Raw genomic sequence first — 23,332 nt, forward strand, 5'->3', positions numbered from 1 at the left:
TGGGGGTTAAGATGCTTAAACGTGGATGAAACCATAAAAATATGTGGGCTTGGGCTTGAACAGGCGCCACGTTGTGGTCATCCATTGCCACGCCGTAGTGGCACTTGAAAACACGCGTTCATTAAATTCCATGTGACACCGTGGGCACCATGCCCCACGTCGTGGGTGGTCATTTCCTCTAATGCATTATTTGATTTCTTAGGTATTGGCCACCATCTTGGAAAATGGGATGTTACATATACTCTTTGAAACAATGGTTTTTGTAAATACTTTATGATTAATGTGATGTTTTTGAAAAAATTAAATTTCTATGATTTTTGGGATGTTACACTAAGAACACGAGGAGATGCAATGGAATTTGGATTCACTGAGAATCTTGCAACACAAATAAAATTGTGCTTCACTTGTAAAATGAGCTTAAATGGTTTATCGTCGGCCAAATCAACAAAACAGTTATTATAAATTATAATAGTCTCTATAAATAGTCTAAAAAGTATAATGGTTAAATCACTTCCTAAGATAATAAAGTCACGTTATCAAAGTGATAAAATGATTAAAGTACAAGTTATCTTTTATATTTTTCCTTAAAAAAATTTGTAATATATTTGATACTTTTTAATGCAATAATTTCTTCTTTATTTTATTATATAAAACACTAAAGGAAAATAAAATTGGTAAGAGAATTTTAGATGCTTAAATGGAGTTTATAACTTAGCCATGATATTTATGAAAAATATTTACTAAGTAACTGTAGTTGAAAAGTAATTACCATGATAAAATAGTTATAAGTCCTTTTTTTTATATTAAAAAATAAATAATTGAAATGGACTCTATGTACCATTTTCTCTCTACTCTTGTTGTTTTCTTCTTCGTCGAAACTACGGTTTATTTCCCGGAGCTGCCATTTTTGCATTAAACTAGAGCCCCTTCCCGTGCAGGTGAATAATAAATACACAAGAGGAGAATAACTTTATCCCTCCTTCTTAATGACTGTCCGTTTAAGAAGATGAGTGTTGTTATTTATTATTAAAAAAATCATAATAATACAACACAACAAGTGGCCAAATAATTTGTTGCACTTGAAATCACTCAAAGTAAGAGGGTTTATCTCATAATACAATTCTGGTAATCCCTTGGATCCACAATCTTTGGAGCATCTTAGTCTAATTCATATTTCGGTAACTTACAACATTGCCATGAGTCGCTTTTGTTTCTCAGTTTAGCGGCATCCTCGCTCCTAGCGGGAGTTCCTACTTGCTCGCTTTTCTTCTCTACGACCATTATTGAATTGTAATTTGTCATTTAATTAATTATCCGAGATACAAAATTTCTCCAAGATTTGTGTTTTGTAGCAGTTTCGAGCCTTGTTATCCTATCTTAAGTTAAATGTAGTTGTCTTCTTACATTCTTAGAGTGATTATGGAGTAATCGGAAAATTCTTGACTAATTGTTTTAGTCTTTTAGAGATTTCGTCCAACTAGTTCTCCTGTGATGTTTGATTTTACCTAGTTAAAAAATATATAAGCCTTGTTTATTTTCCATGATCTTTTTAGATGCTCGATTTTAAACATGTCACACGTTGAGTTCTCAGGTTATAATCTTTTAAACACTGTTGGTTGTTGCCGACGAAAAAGAAATGTTGAAATTCCAACCATATCTTGATGGAAAGAAGTTTTTCCAACGAAGAAATGAGAACTGAAGGAAGAAGAAATGTTGAAAGTAAACTGATGAGGCCATTTTATTTATTGGTAATAAAATATAAGCTATTGAGCTTACATTTTGTAATTAACACGTTTTGTAAAAAAACTCCATTAAATTATTTTACCATCTTTTTGTAAATATTTTTAAAACTACCATCATTTGGTAAATTCTTTTTATAAATACCACGTTTTTGTAAAAAAATCATCATACATATTCATTTGACCCAAAAGTTAAAATTGGATCTAATGTTCCCATTTTGCCCCTGTAGATCGCGTTCACTTTCTGCTAATACTACTAACGACAACATCAACTACACGAAGTCATTGACTCCACCTCCGCCTCCGGTCTCCAATCGACAACGCCGACAAGGCCTTCTCCTCCGGCATCCAGTCGACGACACCGACGAAACCTCCTCCTCCGGCCTCCAGCCGCTTCCGCCTCCCCCTTCTATCCTAATCTTCCTAAATTGGGGGGATTTGGAAGGAAGGAAATCGTCTCTTGATCTTTATATATTCAGATTACATAATTACCCCTAAAATAACTATATAACGAGATCAAATAACACAGCACGTATACAACTACAAGGAGCTTTTTGCGCAATCTTCCAAGCCGCTGGTTCGTCTCTGCAACAAGGTAAGTTTTATTTTTCTTCTGTTTTTCTTCCTCAAGCTTCTATTCTTCGTTTATCATCTACTGTTATAGGACCATATATCGATTGAATGTTATTATTAATGGTGGTTGTTACTGGGTTTATTTCCAATTATAATTTTCAATTTGGCAACACAAAAGGTAGTTTGCAGTTGTCGACAACTTTTTTATCCGGTATAATATATTTCTATGAATTACTTTACAGAGCTAGGTATAAATATTTGTTTATTTACTGTTACATTGACTTCAAATTGGTTTCAGTTTATCCGGTATATATAATCTACTTCTTTGAGTTGTTACTAATTACTATGAATCAACTTGATATGGAAATCAAAATCTGAATGTTACTCATCTTTTTTGGTAATCCCCAATTGTTTTTTCACCAATTTGTAACCCAAGGGTTGACAATACTTTCTCATTTAAGTCCAGATACAAACAGTTTCAACTTTTGTTTTGGATTGGTTAAAAATCTGCCAATTTTTTGCTTATTTGGTCAAAATGGAGAGTTGACAATACTTTCTCATTCAAGTCCAGATACAAACAGTTTCAACATTCTAGTCAATTCATGTTGTCGTCCATATAAATGCAATGAACCATTATGAGCCCTTATTGCTTTATAGGGCATCTAAGGGTAGAATGGTCCTTTTCCACTAAACTTGTAAATAGACCAGTCGCAGCAAATACTCATTTTTTATTATTGGTAGTCATTTGTCCTAATCTACGTTTTCACCATGAAGCTTGGAAAATACTCATTTTTTGTTAGCATGAATAGTATCTGAACTTGCACATTGTAGTTTTACTAAATTATTTGATTATTTAGTAAAATGATTTTAGTTATCATTAACTTTTCTTTTGCACGTTTGGTCTCAAAATTGATTGTTTGGTTAAAATTGCACGTTTGGTCCCTAACTTTTTAGATTCTAGTATGAATGTACCACTATATGGGACTTGTTAAGAACTTTCAGTTGTCATATAACGTTTGTAAATTCCTTTGATCATTTACCATTTTCATTAATGGAGAATGGTACGATGCTTAGTTGTTTGTCCAAGATAAATTTCTTACTTCCATTGCATTGTTCATCTCAAATGAAGTTGATCAAGTAACATTTTCATTAATGGAGAACGGTATAAACAAATGGGAACTTCTAGAAAACTTGTAAAATCAAATAGTTTGCTATTCAGATTGTCTAGACTCTAAATGCATACAGCTATCTTTGATCTTTTAATTCTTTTACACACAGGGGTATCATTGAAAACTCAGGAACTCATGCACTGGTCTTTGCTACTCACTACTTGGATATATTATTTACTAACTTTATCTCAGTATACAATACTGTGATGAAGTTAATCTTTGTTTTCACTTAAACTCTATTTTCCAAATACAAAATTTTTGAGTCATTTCAGAAACAATAAAACAAAAGTTTTATCTCTTAGCACTTTGCAGGATACACTCGTTACTACTTTACTACTATTAATATGATATTTATCTTACAGTGAAGATACTCCTAAGATTTATATTCTGTAAACAAATATTATCTTCCACTAAATCTCTTATTATTTTAAAATAATTCAAACAGGAAACAAATCAACTAAATAGTTGACTAAAACATAAAAAGTCAGCCAATAGGAGGCTGTGATCGGAAATACAGAGCGATAACATACTTTTTACTTTGGCATTTCAGGATTTCCTGCGGATCTTGGAACAATAATCTACGTGTTGTTACAGATCGTTATTACTGCGCTAAATGCACTCTTTGTAGATACAGCCGGTAGAAAACCACTTTTATTGGTAACCAAAACACATTTAGCTACAAATTTGGTCACACAAGCACCTTTTAATTTCATGCTGCCAACTATTCGTGACATTCTAGTTTTTGTTGTCAATTTTATGAAAAAATGGACCTGACCAAACCGGATAAAGAATGCTTATGCTGACAGGTCTTTTCCAAACCGACCTTGACCGGACCAGTCCACTGTTATATTTTTCTTTTAGGTTTCAGCAATGGGATGTCTATTAACTGCGCTTTTGTTCTACCTGAAGGTGACAGTTGAATCCATGGGTATCCACCATCAGTACCTACTTCTACCCTTTCTGTTTCTAGCCGTACTCCCACTCTCCACCAGCTACCACCACCACCACCACCACCACCACCACCGGACTCTACTACAAAGCAGCAACGTTTCATGTCCTCTGAACTTTGATTTACTCCGTCGGCTCGCTGGCTCTCGTCGCCCTACTACAGACGATCCTGCAACCGCTTGCCGGTATGCTCAGCAAGGTCTCCGGTTGGTTGAAGCTGATTACCTTCTTCGTACAAACTCTTTTGTGCCACCGTTGAACTCCGCGGAGTCATGTTGGGCGTCATACCAAATCCTGGCTAATGACTTTTTCCCGAATTTTGATCTCCGGCAAACATGCCGCTTCCAAACGAACTGGATTGCTGTCCCCGGTTGTATGAATATAAGTACCCGTCAAGAATTCGAAAGCCATGTTTCTAGATCATCACTGATCCCCGTCATTTCAGCTTGTAACCAGTCGCTCTCTGGTTCCTCTTGTTCCGCGTGCACTGTCGCGCTTTCTACTCTCCAGGCATCATACCTTAACGGCGACTTTGTCGGAAACCTAACGGACTGCCGCGCTTATCCATTCATCTACGCTGCTGCCTTTGTTAATCCATTCGGCCCCACCGACAGAGGTACCGCAGCCTGCTTATTCTCCCTTGATATCGCTTTATCAAAATCCAAGAAGAAAAACAAAACACTTATAATTGTCATCGTGGTGGTTATCGTTTCAATCATTCTATTCGGAATTGCAATTGGATTTTTGTTCTATCGGAACAGAAAACTCAAAAGGAATCGAAGAACAAGAAACGAATCCAATACCGTCTCTGCTTTGGACTCCATTACCGGAAGCACAACGCTAACCAGATACACCATTGAAGATATCAAAGAAGCCACTAGAAACTTCTCGAGAGATAACATAATTGGAAGAGGAGGTTACGGAAACGTATACAAAGGCGTTTTACCTGATGAAACTGAAGTCGCGTTGAAACGATTCAAGAACTGTTCGGCTGCTGGCGATGCAAGTTTCACACACGAAGTGGAAGTAATCGCGAGCGTCCGCCATGTAAATCTGGTGGGTTTGAGAGGATACTGCACCGCCACCACTTCATTTGAAGGTCATCAACGGATCATCGTTTGTGATTTGGTTAAAAATGGCAGCCTCCATGATCATCTTTTCGGGGAGTATTCATCACGAGCCAACCTCAGTTGGCCGATCCGTAGAAAAATCGCTTTGGGTACAGCTCGTGGATTGGCCTATCTTCACTACGGAGCACAACCTGCAATCATTCACAGAGACATCAAAGCTAGTAACATACTCTTGGATGAAAATTTCGAGGCTAAAGTTGCTGATTTTGGGCTAGCTAAATTCGCACCCGAAGGAGCCACACATTTGAGCACCAGGGTGGCCGGCACAATGGGGTATGTTGCCCCAGAGTACGCGTTATACGGGCAACTGACCGAAAGAAGTGATGTTTATAGCTTTGGGGTTGTGCTTTTGGAGCTTTTAAGTGGTAAAAAGGCTCTTATTGGGGTTGGGGATGGTGATGGTCAACCGGTTCTTCTATCTGATTGGGCTTGGTCAATGGTGCGAAAAGGTACACCTTTAGAGGTAATCGATGATACTATGCCGGAATGTGGTTCACCTGAAATCATGGAGAAGTATGTGTTGGCGGCAGTTCTTGCGTCTCATCCTCAGTTATATGCTCGGCCTACAATGGATCAGGTGTTGAAGATGTTAGACACGGATTTGCCAGTTCCTTCGATACCGGAAAGGCCTATTCCGCTTATAGCTGGAATCGAGGATATCGAGAAATCTGTTAGTAGTAGTGGATCGGGTCGTTTGTCTACTCCTAGAGGGTATCAGTCGTTTGAGAGAGATGGACAATTTTCCACCAAGAGGGAGCAGCACGAAGGAGCCCGTCTTTCGGGTGGCAGATAGCACACCTCATACAGGTACTGTTACATGATTTTATTCTTATTTTTTCCCACTCGAATCCTTATGTAGTTAATTAAGCTATGAGTTTGAATCATACACTTGTATATTATGTTGTAAAGTACGATTTTGTAAACAGAGGAAACCTGATCTGATGGCATTCATCGTGTCTTTGAAGGAAATTTCCACTTCGATTCGTTACGATTTGTAAAAGTAAAAGAACAAACAAGGTTTTTTTTTTCTTTGCAAAGGAGCACATAAATAGGGGAATTTGTCCTAAATTGAAATATATTGAATGTCAACACGTGATCAAACTACAACAATTCTTGGGCGTACTTTGTTGAATCTTATGGCATTTCATTATCATAATACATTTTTCAAACAAATTGTTGAGCACATCAATGTATTTGATGCATAATCTTATTCCTATTTGATACATTGTACTTTTTATTTTTATTTTTTTTATCTTAATATATTAAGGCAATGTACTGTCTGTTTTGTTCACTGGTTTGTTCTAACACTTGTTCAATAGTGACATGTCGTTAGAGAAGTGTTCAACTACAAATATCTTATATCAACATCAACACTCATTAATAACAATATATTATAAAACACATGTTAAGATAATGATATATTATGAGACGAAGTAGCATTTGTTTGTCACATTATCTATAACCATACTAACCTTTTAATATATATTTTTTGCAGGCCTGCAAAACTTGAGATCTAAAATAGTATTAAACTAATGAAAATGACAAAAATCTATGCAAATTGTGTATAGATATTTCATATTTTAAAGGTAAAGGATCTTGTATTAGCCATGACGACAACATAACACAACTTGCAAATTACCAACTAATCTCTTTCAAGATCTTTGGAAACCAAATATTTTTATTCCAAAAATTTTAAATTAACTTAAAAAATCTTAATAATCAAAATAAATTCGTCTAAACAATAGATTAGTGGTTGATATGATGAAGAATGCGAAAAATGGAATATTTGTTGAAACAATTTTATGAGAAAACTATTTATTTTGCCAAACAGAAAGGAATAAATAATATTTCAAATAATTATAGTACGTGCTTAATTATTAAAAAAACGTGTTAGAAAATGTTTTTTAAGATATTTTTTTATTGGTTTGACATTAATAATGTTTTTTAGAACAACATTTGACATAATAAATAAGCTTTATAATTGGCTCGACTTAAATAATTTTATTTGTTATTTTGGGAAAAAAATATAGTTCGTATTATATATATTTATAAAAACTATACTGTGAAAGTAATAATCTCTTTCTTCAAATGAATGAGTATTACTCATATAAATATATGTATGTATAAAACCAAATTGTCAATGAAGAAACGACTTGCTTCACATATATGACCTTTAGACACATAAAAACCCCACCTATTAACAAACAACATCAAACACCAAACGCCAAAGAGTTGGTGAGCAAATGCATCAAATAGGAAAAAAAAAACAAAGTTTCAACATATATAACCAAAGCTAATACCGACAATAAGCAAATACCCGTACAATACGGTAACACAAACTAGAACAACATAAATAAAGGATCTAGCTCAGTCTACTCGGCTACCCTAGTATTCAGGACCGGTCCTGAAAGATGAAATATTCTTAAAGACTTAGGACGAACAAGAAAAAAAGAGCCCTTATCTTTATTATAATTTTGTATTTCTAAATAAAAATATATAATGAAAAAAATTGAGCCCTGTACAGCTGCCCACTTTGCCCCCTCTAAGCCCCCATGCTAGTATTAAGTCTCCAAGCGCTACTCACTCTTATCGGAGGTTATGTCATGTCTTCTGAAAGGCCTAACTCCATATCTAGCCTAATACTATCCTTTCACTTCCTTTAAGGTGGTCTTCTCCTCCTGGAACTCTTCACTCTCTCCACGTCGTAATTGTCACCGTTGGAAGCCTTATGGATAAGGCGAAACCACCGAAGTCTACCTTCTCTTAATTTTTCAGAGATTGGTGCAATTCCTAAAGAACTCCGAGTAGTTTGGTATCTTGTCGAGCAAAGTTATACCATTGAAGAGTTTATTAGGGAAAATAAATGTTCTATATAATTAAACTAATCTATTAAACTTTATGATGCACTAAAAGCAAAATAAGTTTTGTGCAATGGAAATCCGTCTAAAAGGAAAAAGCCCTTCGTTGAAACTCGAAACTCCAAATCTTTCGCTATATAGTTTTAGATGCTGGCATGCAGTACTTCACAATAGGTCCAGATAACTGCCATTATATTGATGCACACAAGATACCAAGAAAGAACAACCCATGTGCAAATTTAAAAACATCCATCGATCTAATCTTTAAACACTACAAACAAACTTGTTTTTAGTCGACCTGTCCATAATATTCCTCTCAAAAAAAAAATAAAGAACAGTTTGTGTTGTTTTGCTTCATTTTCATATATAAATGCAACTAGCTAGCTCAATAAATCTAAAGAGCTTTCATTTTAGATCCTAGTTTCCTCACAATTTTGATATGGCGAATCAAGATGAAATCCGAGCCCCACTCATCGCTCAAACTGTTGATGAAAAACATGAAAGCATCAAGCAGAGCAACTTCATGGTTTATCTCAGCACCTTCGTTGCTGTTTGTGGCTCTTTCGCGTTTGGATCATGCGTAAGTTTTAAGTTCGCACCATACACACTAAAACCATAAATTAAAACTGCTTGTAATTATGTAGACGCCTGTGTATGTTTATTTCTCAGGCGGGTTACTCCTCGCCTACTCAATCAGCCATCACAGAGGATCTAAATCTGTCCTTGGCTGAGGTTAGTACGTTCAGATTCAGCACAAGTTTTATAATGTCTAAATAATACTAGAGACGCGTCTAACAGTATCGCTTTTTGCAGTACTCATTGTTTGGATCAATCTTGACATTTGGTGCAATGATCGGGGCGATCACGAGTGGACCGATAGCGGATTTTGTTGGCCGAAAAGGGGTAAGTGCATGCTTTGGGGTTCGAATCTTGTATATAATGCAAAAAATCATAACCGAGATCCATGTATACACTTACGTACAGGCATTGAGGGTATCGAGTTTTTTCTGTTCAGTGGGTTGGCTAGCGATTTACTTTGCTGTGGTACGTACATAATCTTATCCTTTTGAAATTGTAACTAGTTATGCATGGCATGCATGAAAGAGGTTTGTTTTATTACGATATATATATAGGGGCCTGTGGCTTTGGATATCGGAAGACTAGCAACAGGATATGGGATGGGAGTATTTTCGTATGTTGTACCCGTGTTTATAGCTGAAATCGCGCCAAAAGATCTACGAGGCTCGTTGACAGCAGCAAATCAGGTTCAGATCGCTATTTACTATATAGTACATTCAAACTGAAATAAATTTATGTTGAATTTGCGATGTACGTATTATATACCATGTATCCAGCTTATGATCGTTGCAGCCGTGTCGCTATCATTTGTGATTGGAAACGTGACGCCATGGAGGATATTGGCCTTGACAGGTTTGTCAAACCTTCAAAACACAAAACTATTTATTAATAACTACTCAAAATTTTGTATAAATTTTGTTGCATTAATTTAATTATATATATTACTCATTTAAAGTTATAAAATTTGTAAGTGAGAAAATTAGTAAAATTTGGGTACCCGGGGTCCTATAATCCAGAACCAGTCGGGACTAACTCCGGGTATTAATTTGGACCGAGTACCAGACGAGCCAAAGGTCACTAGTCATGATTTTGTTACTCCTTGAACCATGAAATTGTATGATTGCAGGAGTTGTTCCATGCATTGTTTTGGTGACGGGATTGTTTTTCATACCCGAGTCTCCAAGATGGCTGGTAAGATCTTCCATCTGCTTGTTTTTCAAACCATATATCCGAATTCAAAAATTCGGATATCAAAATGAAGTTTGGTATACGGACACCCTTATATACTTGTAAAAAAGATCAATAAACAACGTTTGACAAACGTGCAGGCTAAGACAGGGAACCATAAAGAGTTTCAGGCTGCACTTAGGAAACTTAGGGGGAAAGATGCCGATATATCCGAAGAAGCCGCTGAAATCCAGGTTCGTGTTTCATAAAGAGTTTTGTTATAAGGCATTTCAACCCATTTAACGTAATTGTACTACAGGATTATATAGAAACACTTGAAAAGCTTCCGAAAGCCAAACTATTGGATCTATTTCAGAAAAGATACTTGCGATCTGTCATTGTAAGCTCATGCATCTTGGTGCCAAAACATATATATATATATATATATATATATATATATATATATATATATATATATATATATATATATATATATAATTAAGTTTACTGTTTTTTGTCTTGTGATATGAATTGAAGATAGGAGTGGGGCTAATGGTTTGCCAACAATTTGGGGGAATCAATGGTATTTGTTTCTACACAAGCAGCATTTTCGAGTCTGCAGGTATGTTATGTATATACAACGCATGCATTCAACCTTAATTTATCCTTCAATACAGAGGGATAGCTTACGCACTGTACTTTGTTTGCTTTATAGGATTTCCTGCGGATCTTGGTACAATAATCTATGCGTTGTTACAGATCGTTATTACTGCACTAAATGCACTCTTTGTAGATAAAGCCGGTAGAAAGCCGCTTTTATTGGTAATCAAAACACATTCGACATAGTAACTACACATTTGGTCACACAAGCACCATTCTGTATTGACCCTTTTAATTTCATGTGTTGCCATACTATTCTATATTGACCCTTTTAATTTCATGTGTTGCATACTATTCGTGACATTCTAGTTTTTGTAATTAATTTAATGAAAAAATGGAGTAGATATGACCCAACCAAACCGGATAAAGGACTCATGTGGCTGATCCAGACCAGATCATCAGGTCTTTTACGGACCGACCTTGACCAGGCTTTAACTGGACTGGTCCACTAAATAGCCCAATGTGTCATGTTCGGTGTACCATCAACCATGATCCGTTTTAAGGTAAAACTATATATATATATATATATATATATATATATATATATATATATATATTTTTTTTTTTTTTAGGTTTCGGCAATGGGATTGGTTATGGGATGTCTGTTAACTGCGCTTTCTTTCTACTTGAAGGTAACATTTCACATTTCATTCATTTTTTTTTTATTATTATTCATTCTGTAATGAATGAATATTTTTCAGTCTTTAATTATAATGTTGAATTGTGTAACGTCGTCATCTTGTTCTACCAGACTTATGAAATTGGACTATCAGCAGTACCTGCACTTGCTGTTACCGGCATACTGGTAACTTTAAACTAAGGCTATATGTCTGAAAAATAAAACTATTAATTTGATATACGAGCTCTAAAATAGCTTTCTTGAACACGTACACACAGTTATATATTGGGTCATTTTCAGCTGGAATGGGAGCAATTCCATGGGTTATAATGTCGGAGGTACCATTAATTTTCACATATCTAATTAATTCCACGTAGGTCCATGGAAATAACAACTCTTGCTAATTTGTATCCAGATATTCCCGATCAATATAAAAGGAGCGGCTGGAAGCCTTGCGACTCTGGTAAACTGGTTTGGTGCGTGGGCAATCTCATTCACCTTCAACTTTCTCTTGAGCTGGAGTTCATACGGTAAGTTTACGCAACAATATACACGATACCAATTAAGTCAGTTATATACATAACACCACGTTTTCAGGTGTGATTGTGTGTGTGATTGATGTGTTTTCTTGTGTGATTGCTTTTATAGGGACATTCATCATTTACGCCGCGATAAATGCGTGTGCCCTTGTGTTTGTGATAAAGATGGTACCTGAAACAAAAGGAAGAACATTGGAGCAGATACAAGCTGCCATTAATGGCTAGAAGCGACATAAAATCGACCTCGTTCTGACTTGTTGTTTCCCAGCGCTTTTGTTTATTTTTTTAGGTTTTTAAGTTTTTGAATTTTTCTACCTTAAACGGGTGATTAAGTGAAGGAGATGTTGAGAAGAACCACCCAATCTGAATGCGACCATACATATTTGATTATCTAGGAATTAGGCGAAGACGACGCATCCAAATCTTCCAAATTTAAGAGTCTATTTTGAGACTTTGGCTAGAGCAATCCATGAGTAACCTCAGTGAACAAAATTGCAAAAATGTTTTTTCACTTAAAAAAATGTGGTTTTGCTCTAAAAACATCAATATATCTTATGCATTTTGGTTTCATCTCATTAACTTTATAGTTTGACTCTTAATTTTTTTTTTAGATAAAACTTTAAAAATGATCCATGTGGTTTTCGAAAATATCAAGTTTAGTCCCTTAGTTCAAATAACCTCGCGGAACGTCCCTGTGGTTTCAAAACTTTTAACATTTGGTTCTTTCGGCTAACTCCGTTACTATTTAACCGTTAAGTCAGAGATATTTTTGTCATTTCACTACACAGGGACCATTTATGAGGTTTTTAATTATTTTTTTTAAAATAAATAAATAAATAATATTTAATATGGAAGGGGTCCCACCCCCTCTCTCTCTAATAATCGATCAAAGGAAGGAAATGAAAGCGAAAAATGAATACGATCGAAACAAATGTGCGCCTTCGGTGGTTCATCTTTTGTGCAAAAGGGAAGAGGAAACTAGAGGCCCAATCAGATGGATTCGTGGAGAGATTTAATCGCACAGAGGAGGTACCACCTCCATTGCTTAGTTGGTCCGAAGAAAAGAGAATGGACGAAGCAGCGAGGCTTCTCTCTTTCGTTGTCAGATACATGAAAGGGTAACGACCATGAAGAAGAAGCAAGAACGTCGATGTTAACAATCTCAAAGTCAAATCCAACGTTGATTTTACTAGCGAAATGGATCAAATTCTCACGGGTTAACCCGAATTCCAGCTGGTCGTGGCTTGAAGGTGAAGCAAAAGCTGTGATTTTTAACGAGGAAACGCCATTGTTACGTAAAGCAAGCTCTTGCATAAGTGAAGCCCATTGACCTCCATAACCAATATCGAAATCGATGATGTGAATCTGATCAAACCCATTAAGGGATTCAAGTAATGCTTGATTACAAGTGAAATTAGCGAACTGAATGAAAGGGGAGATCTCTGAGAATGATTTATAAGCATCGATCTTGAAGATTAAACAAAAAGGTGAAGCGGTAGGGGTAGTTTGGGGATTAATATTGTTGAGTATCGAGTTTGTGAGTAATTGAAGAGCTTCTTTGAAATAAAAAGTTGCCCTTTCAAAAGGCTTACCGGCTGGTGAAAGCTGATGATTATTGTTCCCAGATTGGATCAAATATGCTGCTTTGAAAAGCTTGTCAATGATCCCTTGCTGGTGTTGCTGCTGATGATGATTAATGGCTACCATTTTCTTCATTGATGAAGATTTTTGAAGCAATTGAAGTGGGTTCGGAGTTGGACCCGAATCAATAAATGGGTTCTTATGCATTGAAGGGTTGTACTCTAGGCTTCCTGGGTTGTGCCTTTTGGGTTGCGGTGGCATCAAGTGTTCATGCACACGATGTGTTTGCTGAAATGCTTAAGCATAAATCAAACCTAGTACATATAAAGTTTTTTACTTAGCCAAGAAATCATTTTCCTAACTGATTTAAACTTAGTTCCTTGTTTTTGTTACTGTAAACATGAATTCATATAAATATTTTTGGAGATGATGTTTCGTCATTCTCTTCTTGATGAACATTCTTTTGCTGATGAACTTGTAATCGTGGCTTTAAACAAAGATTCATTGTGTTAAATCGGTGGCTTTGTGAAGGCTTGTCAAGTGTGTATGTGTGTGAAAGATGCAGGTGAACATAAAGAAGAAGACCATAGGGATAAGATGCAGAGAGAGAGAAAGAGAGAGATGGGGTGGGACCCCTTTCATATTAAATATTATATATTTATTTATTAAAAAAAAGTAATTAAAAACCTCATAAATGGTCCCTGTGTAGTGAAATGACAAAAATATATCTGACTTAACGGCTAAATGCTAACGGAGTTAGCCGGAAGGACCAAATATTAAAAGTTTTGAAACCACAGGGACGATCTGTGAGGTTTTTTGAACTTACGGACTAAACTTGATATTTTCGAAAACCACAACGATAATTTTTGAAATTTTGTCATTTTTTTAAGACACAAATTTACCTTTTCAATGTCATTTCTATAATTGTGTGTTTTTACCAAACCATTCATTTATGTATCTTTTCTTTTTAATTTTTATTGAATTAGTATATATTAATTCTTTTAATTATTTTTAGTTTCTTTTTATTGGATTAACTTATTTAATTGGATTATTATATATTAATAAATAATATTTTTAATACATAATATTTATATATTAATAAATAAATATTATTTAATGGATTTATTTTTTTAATTAATCATTTTTAATTTTTGTATTAGATTTATTTTATTGGATTACTATATATATATATATATATATATATATATATATATATATATATATATATATATATATATATATATATATATACACTTTTTTGAGTTATTATACATCAATAAATTCTTTTTAATTTTGCATCTCTTCTTTTTAATTTCATTAAAATAGTATACATTATTTTTTTTAGTTCTTTTTATTGGATTAATTCCTCTTTTAGTTATTTTTAAAATTTTTATTTGTTACCTTTATTATTTTAAACAAAAAATCAAAAAAAATCTCACACACCCCACCTCTCGTAATTTATTTTAAATATTTGGAAGATAACATATTTTGGACAATACTACCACAATCACCCGGTCTGGCAGTAGTGGTGTTCTTCAAAATATGTCTCAAAATTCGGTCGACAAAAAAAATTAATCCAATAAAAATGAAAAAAAAGAGAATTAACTAAAAAGAATTAACAATCCAACAAAGTAATATTTATTAATATATAATAATCCTATAAAAAAGAATTAATCTAATAAAAAAGAAATTAAAAAATAAAAGAATTAACATATAACAATTCAATAAATTTAAAAAGAAGAGATGCAGAAATGGTCCATTTGGTTTGTTAAAAAGACATAACTGCAGAAACGGTATATATGGAAAAAATTATTATTTTAAAAAGTTAATAGTCAAGTTGTTAAAGTTAATGCGATATGATCAAAACCACACAAGGTATTCAAAATTAGACCATTGATGCACCATTAAGAGTTCTTGGACAAAAACCATATATTTTTAACAACCATTAGGACCATTTTTGCAAATTTGTTATAATATAATTGGAATTTATATACGTGATTAAAGCCAAAATGATGCCTACAACTCATGAGAAGCTTGATATGGAAATGAACTTAGGCATAAGGAGAAGTGACTTTTAATTTTAGTGTAAGAACTTCAAAAACCAACCAAACTAATTATACAACCAGAATCTGAATCGATTTGATCCATTCGATAACCAAAATAAAGACCATCTTGTGATAACCCTAAAACAAAAATTGAAACAAATAGCACATTTCGAACCCTTTTAGTGATGTTCGTAACTCTCTCTCTCTCTCTCTCTCTCTCTCTCTCTATATATATATATATATATATATATATATATATATATATATATATATATAAAGGTGATGTGACATTTGCATTGAAATGTGTATTTTATCACCTTGAAAGGAGTGTCATCGGATAAGTCGGTTGTTTCCAGCTTATCTGTGACAACCCGAATATTTCGTATATATAATTTCAGCAGTCTATCACTTCATTTGAAAATCAAATTCATTTCCGCCATCTTTTAGCCCAATTTAAAATTCGTATTAGTACTCTGAGCCGACTACACTTGAGGATCAAGTGTTAGAAAACCACCACTAAAGCCCTAACATCCAAAATCATGCCATAAACTCCATACGATGGAGTTTACGGCCGTAAACATGGAGTTTACGGCGATAAACTTTGGGCGGTAAACTCTCTTGGATAGTAAACTCACCATATATAAGGAATGAGTGGTCCTCCTTTGCACTCTTTTTCCACTCTTGAAAGTCCCTCTCTCTACTATCTCTCTTCAAACTCGAGTTTTTATTTATTTATTTATTTATTTATTTATTTATTTTATCAAGAATCACCAATTGTAAGTGTTTTTCTCCCTAATTTGTTCATGCAACACTTATACTAGTAATCTTACACCATTTCCATCCATGAAATCATTCAGTTGAGTTGATCTACTAGTGTTCTTGGCCTAAATCATCCATTTCAAGCTCCTAGATTGTAAGTATTCCTATCCTAACTCATTGTACACTAGGATTAACATGTTTAGGGCTTAGAAAACACCATGAATCAAGGATGAATGAGAGTTTACGGCCAAAGAATGTTCTTGGGCCGTGAACTCCCTTTTTGGGTGCAAAGTTGCCCTTTCTTCCTTCCTTATGCCTAGAACTCAACATAGAACCAACCACCATTGAAGTAGGGACCTTAAACATCAAAGAAACCAAGTCCTTATAGATTTTACGGTCGTAAACCCCCAAGGAAATGGTCCTTTGGCCGTAAACTCCCTAAAGGGGTCATATGGTGCACTAACACCCCTCTATGGCTTGTATAAATGACTAGAAACTTGTAAGCTTAACCTAGAAACACCAAGACATGAAATGAAGGGATAAATATGAGTTTACGACCGTAAACTCATATGTTTACAGCTGTGAACTTCCCCAAAGTCCATTTGGAGCCCTAGTCACTTCCTATGCCTTATAATTGAGTCTAATTTGCTTCCCTAAGTGATATTGGACTTTTAAGCAACAAATGGCACCACTTCCATGAGTGTACGACCGTAAAATCATGGGGGAAGTGGTCTTGGGGCCGTAAACACCTCTATAGGTCATCCATTTGAAGAGTAAACTCCAATGTGAGGTCATACTCTCTTTATATGAAACCCTTGGTACTCCTAGCACTTGTGGTAAAGTGTTTCGTGTATTAGTATGCCTTTACTTGTATAATTAGTTATTAAATGACTAATTAGATACCATTATGTATCACTATATGTTACATAGGATCCGTGGGTGTGTTCAAGTCCTTACTTAACACCTAGCATTCTACCCGACACTTCCATCCATTCACTGCAGGTGAGTTCATACCCCTACACTTTTCCGAGTTTTTCATGTTTTCAGGGGGAATACAAGCAAATCATAAAGGATTTCATAATTTAAAAGCTGATGTAATTATAACGATTTTCTATCAAACTTTTAGATACCTTTATCCCTTTTGTAATATGCGGAGCATAAGGGACGCTTTCTAAATATAATTACATAGTTTTCAAAACAACGTGGGAACTTATCAAACCATTCAAATTATTATGGGAATAATTTGGGATTTTCATTACTTGTTTTACAGATTCGAATTTCACGAAAAGTCAAAGATATAAACTATGTCAGATTTAGTTTATCCATTGCTAACCTAGAGTATCTTATTAAATAATTATTTTATGTATAATTATTCATACTCTGCATCATTTCAATGATTTTGAACTCGGGAACGACCGAACCAAACGTAAACTAGTTAATACAAGATTGTGAGACTTATATTCGTCATACCCCCTAGGGGTACCAATAAATCCTTATCGGTAGTATAACCAGAGTCTCCTGGAGGGAGAGCATGAAATTTGTGAATAGATTTATTCGGGACCAACAATCCCACACCTGAACTGCTGGCTACAGTTAGGCGGGCACGCCTGGGGTGACAAATTTTGGTAATCATGCGACGCCTGAAGAAACATCAAGGAGGTCATCAGTCACATTAGTATGGTTATACGACTCACAATAAGTATAAACTAATCTTTGTTTACGAGATTTCTTTCTTCTATGGTTTTATTCTAAGTAATAAAACTACTATACATACTGGTGGTAACCAGGGTTTTCCTAACGATCATACATTACATACTGGTGGTAACCAGAGATTTTCCGAACGATCATACATTACATACTGGTGACTAGGGTTTCCGAACGATTATACATTACATACTGGTGGTAACTAGGGTTTTCCGAACGATTATACATTAATACTAGTGGTAGCCACGGTTTTCAAACAGAACGTATTTTTCATATAGAAAACAACAAACATGTTAGAAAATATTGGATTTTCTTGGTAAGCATGCATGCATATATCAGAACTTAGTAACAACGATTTTCGATACATACGATATTTACTTATAAATGGAAGAGAACATTTATACAAACTCAGTGACTATTTTTCAATACAAAAACATGCTTATGAACTCACCGGCTTTATGCTGATATTTCAAAAACTGCTTATTTCTCAGGTCAACGTTAACTTTTGGAGAAGACGGAGCATATAGAAGTCTCGTCTATACTTTTGTTTATACTGATGTATATGAACTAAGTATTTTCTTCGTTTTCAAACAAATGTAAATATTCATATGTAATGTAATGTTTGTGTTTACTATACTTACTATGTACAATGGTTGTGATACTACGCATGACGTCCTCCGCCCAGGAACGTTTCCGCTGCCGGTTTCGGGGTGTGACATTATCTTTACCGAAATCACATGATTTCGGTGTAAGGCTCCAACTGAAATAAAGGTCTTCGATCTAAAGGATCTCGGTCTAAGGGGTTTTCGGTCCAAGTGGTTCTCGGTCATGGGAGGGATTTCAGCCTTGAGTGTTCTCGGTCTAAAGTTTGAGATTTCGGCCTCTCATATTCTCGGCCAAGAGGGTTCTCTATCAAGGCATATGAGGTTTTGATTTTTGATTCCTAAAACCGAAATCCTCAAAAGCAAGAATGAAATTTTTATGCATTAAGACTTATTGATTTGATTTAATTTTTAACTATTGACTTTCTTTGACTTTTATTCACCCAAAATAACTGGTTGTTACAGTATAATGAAGTAGCCATAATGTGATTTTGAATAATCAAACTTTTGATATGTTTTTTTTATTTGTAAAATTTTAAACCCAAACTAATTATGATCCTATATAACTTTCTTTTTGATGTAAATGATAATGATTTGATAATGGTTAGTATGAAGTACATTGTTAAAAAAAAAATTATTGGTGTACTTTATTTTAACCAGATGTTACAATTTTCAATCTTCTTCATAAAATATATTTACATAAACCAATAATCATTATTATTACATTGTGAATGATATTTCAAACTTTAAAAAACTACCTTTTTAGGGATTATAAAACCTAACAAACAAACAACACTACTAACTTATTTGTGTGTAATAATAAATAAAAAGCAATACAATTGACAATTTAACAGCATAATTCGAAATTAATTAAAACAAATGCAATTTATATACAACATGTACTTAATTAATTTCATAAATCAAATGAAGATATAACTATATGGAACCGTGGGGATACACCGTTATTTTTCAAAAAATTTACAACCTATTTTTATTTCAACTTTATGGAAATATCCAAAATTGGTCAAAATTTGGAACCGAATTTCTATGAAATAAATTAAAACAAATCCATTGATTTAGTAGAAATGTATTCAATTTTTTGGATTCCTTTCTTTTTTCGTTGATCAATCCATTGATGAAACCGAAGTAATCTCTATATAAAGAATCGTTGAGTTTCATCACTAGCATGATCAAAACAAGTTATTGGTGTTAATTCTCTAACTAGCATTGAAATATCAACGGCATAATTCTTCATCATGAGTTCCACCGCTGTCATTTCTTATCTACCACCGATTGATGTTCCTCGGTCATCAGAATCAGTTGAGCACAAGAACAATAATATTCAAGAAGGTAAGGAAAACAATATGGCAATGAAAACTCTTGTGACATTGAAGAAAATTGATCTCTTAGGGTTTGGAGATGATAAGGTGGTGAAAGGAGGTGTCACTGATATACTGGTGGGAGGAAAATCCAATGAGGTGGTGCAGATTTCGCCTAATCAGAGCGGAGTTGACAAGAGTCCCAATGAAATAGTCTACAATTTTCCTCCAAATTTATCAGTTTTAAACATTAACGGACGGATGAGATTTGAACTCGTGACAGTGAGAGAGAATGGACGGTTACAGATATTCATGGTACCATACCACTGTTCGCAGCTAGTAAGGAGTCCTCTAAGAAACGGTCGAGTAATGATGTGGCTTCTGAAAGATGCACATATGGATTTGGTATGAGTTTCTAAGAAACCTTTTTAGGTTCTAAAGATCATAAAAGAAAACCACTTTTTACCTATCTAAGTTGCTTTTTTTTTCTAAAGCAATCAAATACAAATAAATAAATCTTACTAGTTGCTTGTTGGGATCTACCAAATGGATATGTACTTTTAATAAAATATGATGATTCACTTACTATATTTTAATACTTGTGTTTACTTGTTTTCATGCATCCAAGTTTTTCATTTATAAAATTGTATTTTTTTTTCATAAAAGATTTAGAAAACCATATAAAAATGTTACTATTCTTGCATTTTTTTTTTATAAATCTATTTAGCATTAGTAATCTATTAGATATGATTAATAATATGGTTTTCAACTCGTAATCTTTCTAAAGTCATATTAATATTAATATTAATATATAATATATTATAGACAAAATTGCAAAAACGGTCCTTCTGGTACGCATATTTTCAGAGGTTTAGTCCAAACATTGATTTTTTTGGCTTCATGGTCCTTTTGAGATAGTTTGTATGTGGTTTTAGTCACTCGGTAAACTGAAATGACTGTAATGCCCTTATGATATATATTTTCTATTTTTCTATTTAATTTAAATGGAAAAGAAAATAAATAAATAATTAATTTGGGTCTTTCTCTCTCTCTCTCTCTCTCTCTCTCTCCTGGTTTGTGACCTCATCAGCAAAAAATGAACGCTATGTCTTCTTCACCATTTTCTCTTTACCATTGTTGGATCATTCAGCTTCAAACATAAAATTCGTTCCAAAAACCCAGACCACGACCTCGATCTTTCATTCCAACATCAGTTCTTGATTGAAACCAAGAAACTATGGTAGAATATGATCTGTATGTGAGTGTATGTATCTATGGTAGAATATCAAATATAATTATTAAGGAAAACATGAATTAGTTTCTGATAAACATCATGAAAGTGAAAACCCTTTGAGTTCATGAAATCCCAGATGTGTTCTTCTTCATGGTTCTTGTGTTCTTCGATCTTTTGGATTTGGTCTTGAACAACTATTTTAATAACAAACCCAATGAACATCAAAACCCATAAAACAGAACCTCAAAAGAAACGTTGTTCCGTCACCGAAGATTCATATAAACTATACACACCAATGACAAGAACCAAAGAAGAAATCAAAACCCATTCATCCCAAAATCTTTCATCTTCCCTCTCTAAAAACCCTTCTTCTATTACCAATCCATGTGACATTCTGTTTTCAAAAGAAACGTTGTAATATTGTCGATTCAGAATCAAATCCAGGTACAATAGCGGAATAGATAACCAAAACAGAAATGAGACATATCGATTTTCAAATGTTTTGTCTGCAACCTTTGGTTGTCGGATCGTGGTTGCCAACAAATGGTTATTTCATTCAACTCAGATTCACTCTATAATACCCAACACCGAATGCGTTTATGTTGAATCCTTACCCGTCGGAGTAAGAAATCTGGATAGAGAGTGAGAGAGAGAGAGAGACACACACACACACACACACAGAGAGAGACATTCATTGATCGTAGATGGAGAAGATGATTTTCTGAGAAGTGCTCAAACGAAGAACCCAAACTTTAGGGAAGTGCTCAATCAAAGCGGGTTTCTGATGAACGATCATGGTGGTGATGTGGTGTCAATGACTTTAGGGGGTGTTTTGTTGTGGTGTCGACATGCAAAGGTGAATGGGATAACTGATCTTTGGAGAACCCCTTTGTGGTTCTACTCCTCGTCGCCGACAATAACAAACCAGAAGGACCAAGGTGCAACATCAGTCAACCGTCAAGTAGATCTATAGCCTCTAACAACGATCATGATGGTGATGTGGCTCTCTGCTCTGAAAAGAAATAATGGATTTCATCTCTGCCTCCGACTTCAACGAAGCTGAGATCTGGATGTTTTCTAATGTATTGGTGGAGTAGGAGTGTGGTGGGTTGCTTCAGAAATGAAAATAAGTGTTTATTTTTGAGTTCTTGAAAACCCAGAAATCTTGGGTCAATGGGGAGAGAGAGAGAGAGAGAGAGAAGGTGGGCCCGCTCAAATTTTTAATTATTAAAATGAATAAGTAATTATTAAACTTTAAAAAAATGAATTTAAAAATAGAAAATAAATACCCCAATGGTATTAAAGTCATTTCAGTTTACTGATGGACCAAATCCGCAACAAAACCAGCTCAAAATAACCACAAAGCCAAAAAAGTCGAGGTTTAGACTAAACTTCGGAAAAAATACATACCATCGGGACCATTTTTACAGTTTTATCTATATCATATGGTTCGTCTAACGTTCATCAATTTATATAATATGTGATACTCGATAATAGATATAGACAATCATGTCTAAAAAGGATTAAACAAGATGTGTTTATAGATTATTATTTACTAGCAACAAACGTTTATTGTATATATTATTTAAGAAGATTTTGTTACATATGAAAAAATATATATCAATAGAAAAGTTGAAGGGTTTCTCTAAAAGTTTATATATGTATATACATGTTATATTGTTGAAGATAGCTAAAGTTGAAGGGTTTCTCTAAAAGTTTATATATGTATATACATGTTATACTTGTAAGATTTTATATTATATGAGTTTAATACTATATGAGTTTATTAAAAAAAGTAAATATAAAGGTCTAAACATTTAAAAGTTTGAATTTATAAGAAAAATAAAATATTAAAGTTTGAATTTATAAGAAAAATAAAATATTAAATTATTGAAATTGAAATGCTTATTTTTCCTTTAAATTTAAACATATAATTTAAATAAATAAACAAAGAAAATAATTGGACATTTAATTTATGAATTTTGAAATTGAAAAGAAAATTACATTGATAAAATTAATATATATTTATTATTATATTTATTAAAATTATTACATTTAAATACAATACTATGAAATTTAGAATGAGAAAAACTTCGACAAATGAAAA

At 34.0% G+C, this 23,332-nt stretch overlaps 2 protein-coding genes and 1 pseudogene across 6 annotated transcripts; 2 read left to right on the forward strand and 1 right to left on the reverse strand.

Moving 5' to 3' along the window:
- Positions 1 to 1,997: 1,997 nt before the first annotated feature.
- Positions 1,998 to 7,196, forward strand: RKF3 (receptor-like kinase in in flowers 3). Of its 5 annotated transcripts, none has more exons than XM_078975524.1 (4): positions 1,998 to 2,334; positions 4,032 to 4,138; positions 4,391 to 6,366; positions 7,055 to 7,196. In XM_078975524.1, the coding sequence occupies exon 3, from the start codon at positions 4,406 to 4,408 to the stop codon at positions 6,350 to 6,352; it is 1,947 nt and encodes a 648-aa protein (XP_078831650.1). In that variant the 5' UTR covers positions 1,998 to 2,334; positions 4,032 to 4,138; positions 4,391 to 4,405; the 3' UTR covers positions 6,353 to 6,366; positions 7,055 to 7,196. The 5 variants fall into 5 exon arrangements, with proteins under 5 accessions (XP_078831650.1, XP_078831651.1, XP_078831652.1 ...); XM_078975525.1 differs by lacking the exon at positions 7,055 to 7,196 and adding an exon at positions 6,525 to 6,627; XM_078975523.1 differs by lacking the exon at positions 7,055 to 7,196 and adding an exon at positions 6,486 to 6,627 and having other exon boundaries at positions 1,999 to 2,334.
- A 1,636-nt stretch (positions 7,197 to 8,832) lies between these two features.
- On the forward strand, positions 8,833 to 12,371 carry LOC145017503 (Major facilitator superfamily protein). The gene is made up of 16 exons (XM_078975527.1): positions 8,833 to 8,997; positions 9,087 to 9,149; positions 9,231 to 9,320; positions 9,402 to 9,461; positions 9,551 to 9,682; positions 9,773 to 9,848; positions 10,123 to 10,187; positions 10,325 to 10,417; positions 10,483 to 10,563; positions 10,701 to 10,785; positions 10,879 to 10,985; positions 11,396 to 11,455; positions 11,575 to 11,628; positions 11,721 to 11,780; positions 11,858 to 11,972; positions 12,091 to 12,371. The coding sequence occupies exons 1-16, from the start codon at positions 8,857 to 8,859 to the stop codon at positions 12,204 to 12,206; spliced, it is 1,398 nt and encodes a 465-aa protein (XP_078831653.1). The 5' UTR covers positions 8,833 to 8,856; the 3' UTR covers positions 12,207 to 12,371.
- A 600-nt stretch (positions 12,372 to 12,971) lies between these two features.
- On the reverse strand, positions 12,972 to 13,829 carry LOC145014883 (scarecrow-like protein 6 pseudogene; annotated as a pseudogene).
- Positions 13,830 to 23,332: the final 9,503 nt, after the last annotated feature.

The sequence above is a fragment of the Lactuca saligna genome, chromosome 9, assembly GCF_052625555.1.
Source record: "Lactuca saligna cultivar CGN05327 chromosome 9, ASM5262555v1, whole genome shotgun sequence".
NCBI lineage: Eukaryota > Viridiplantae > Streptophyta > Magnoliopsida > Asterales > Asteraceae > Lactuca > Lactuca saligna.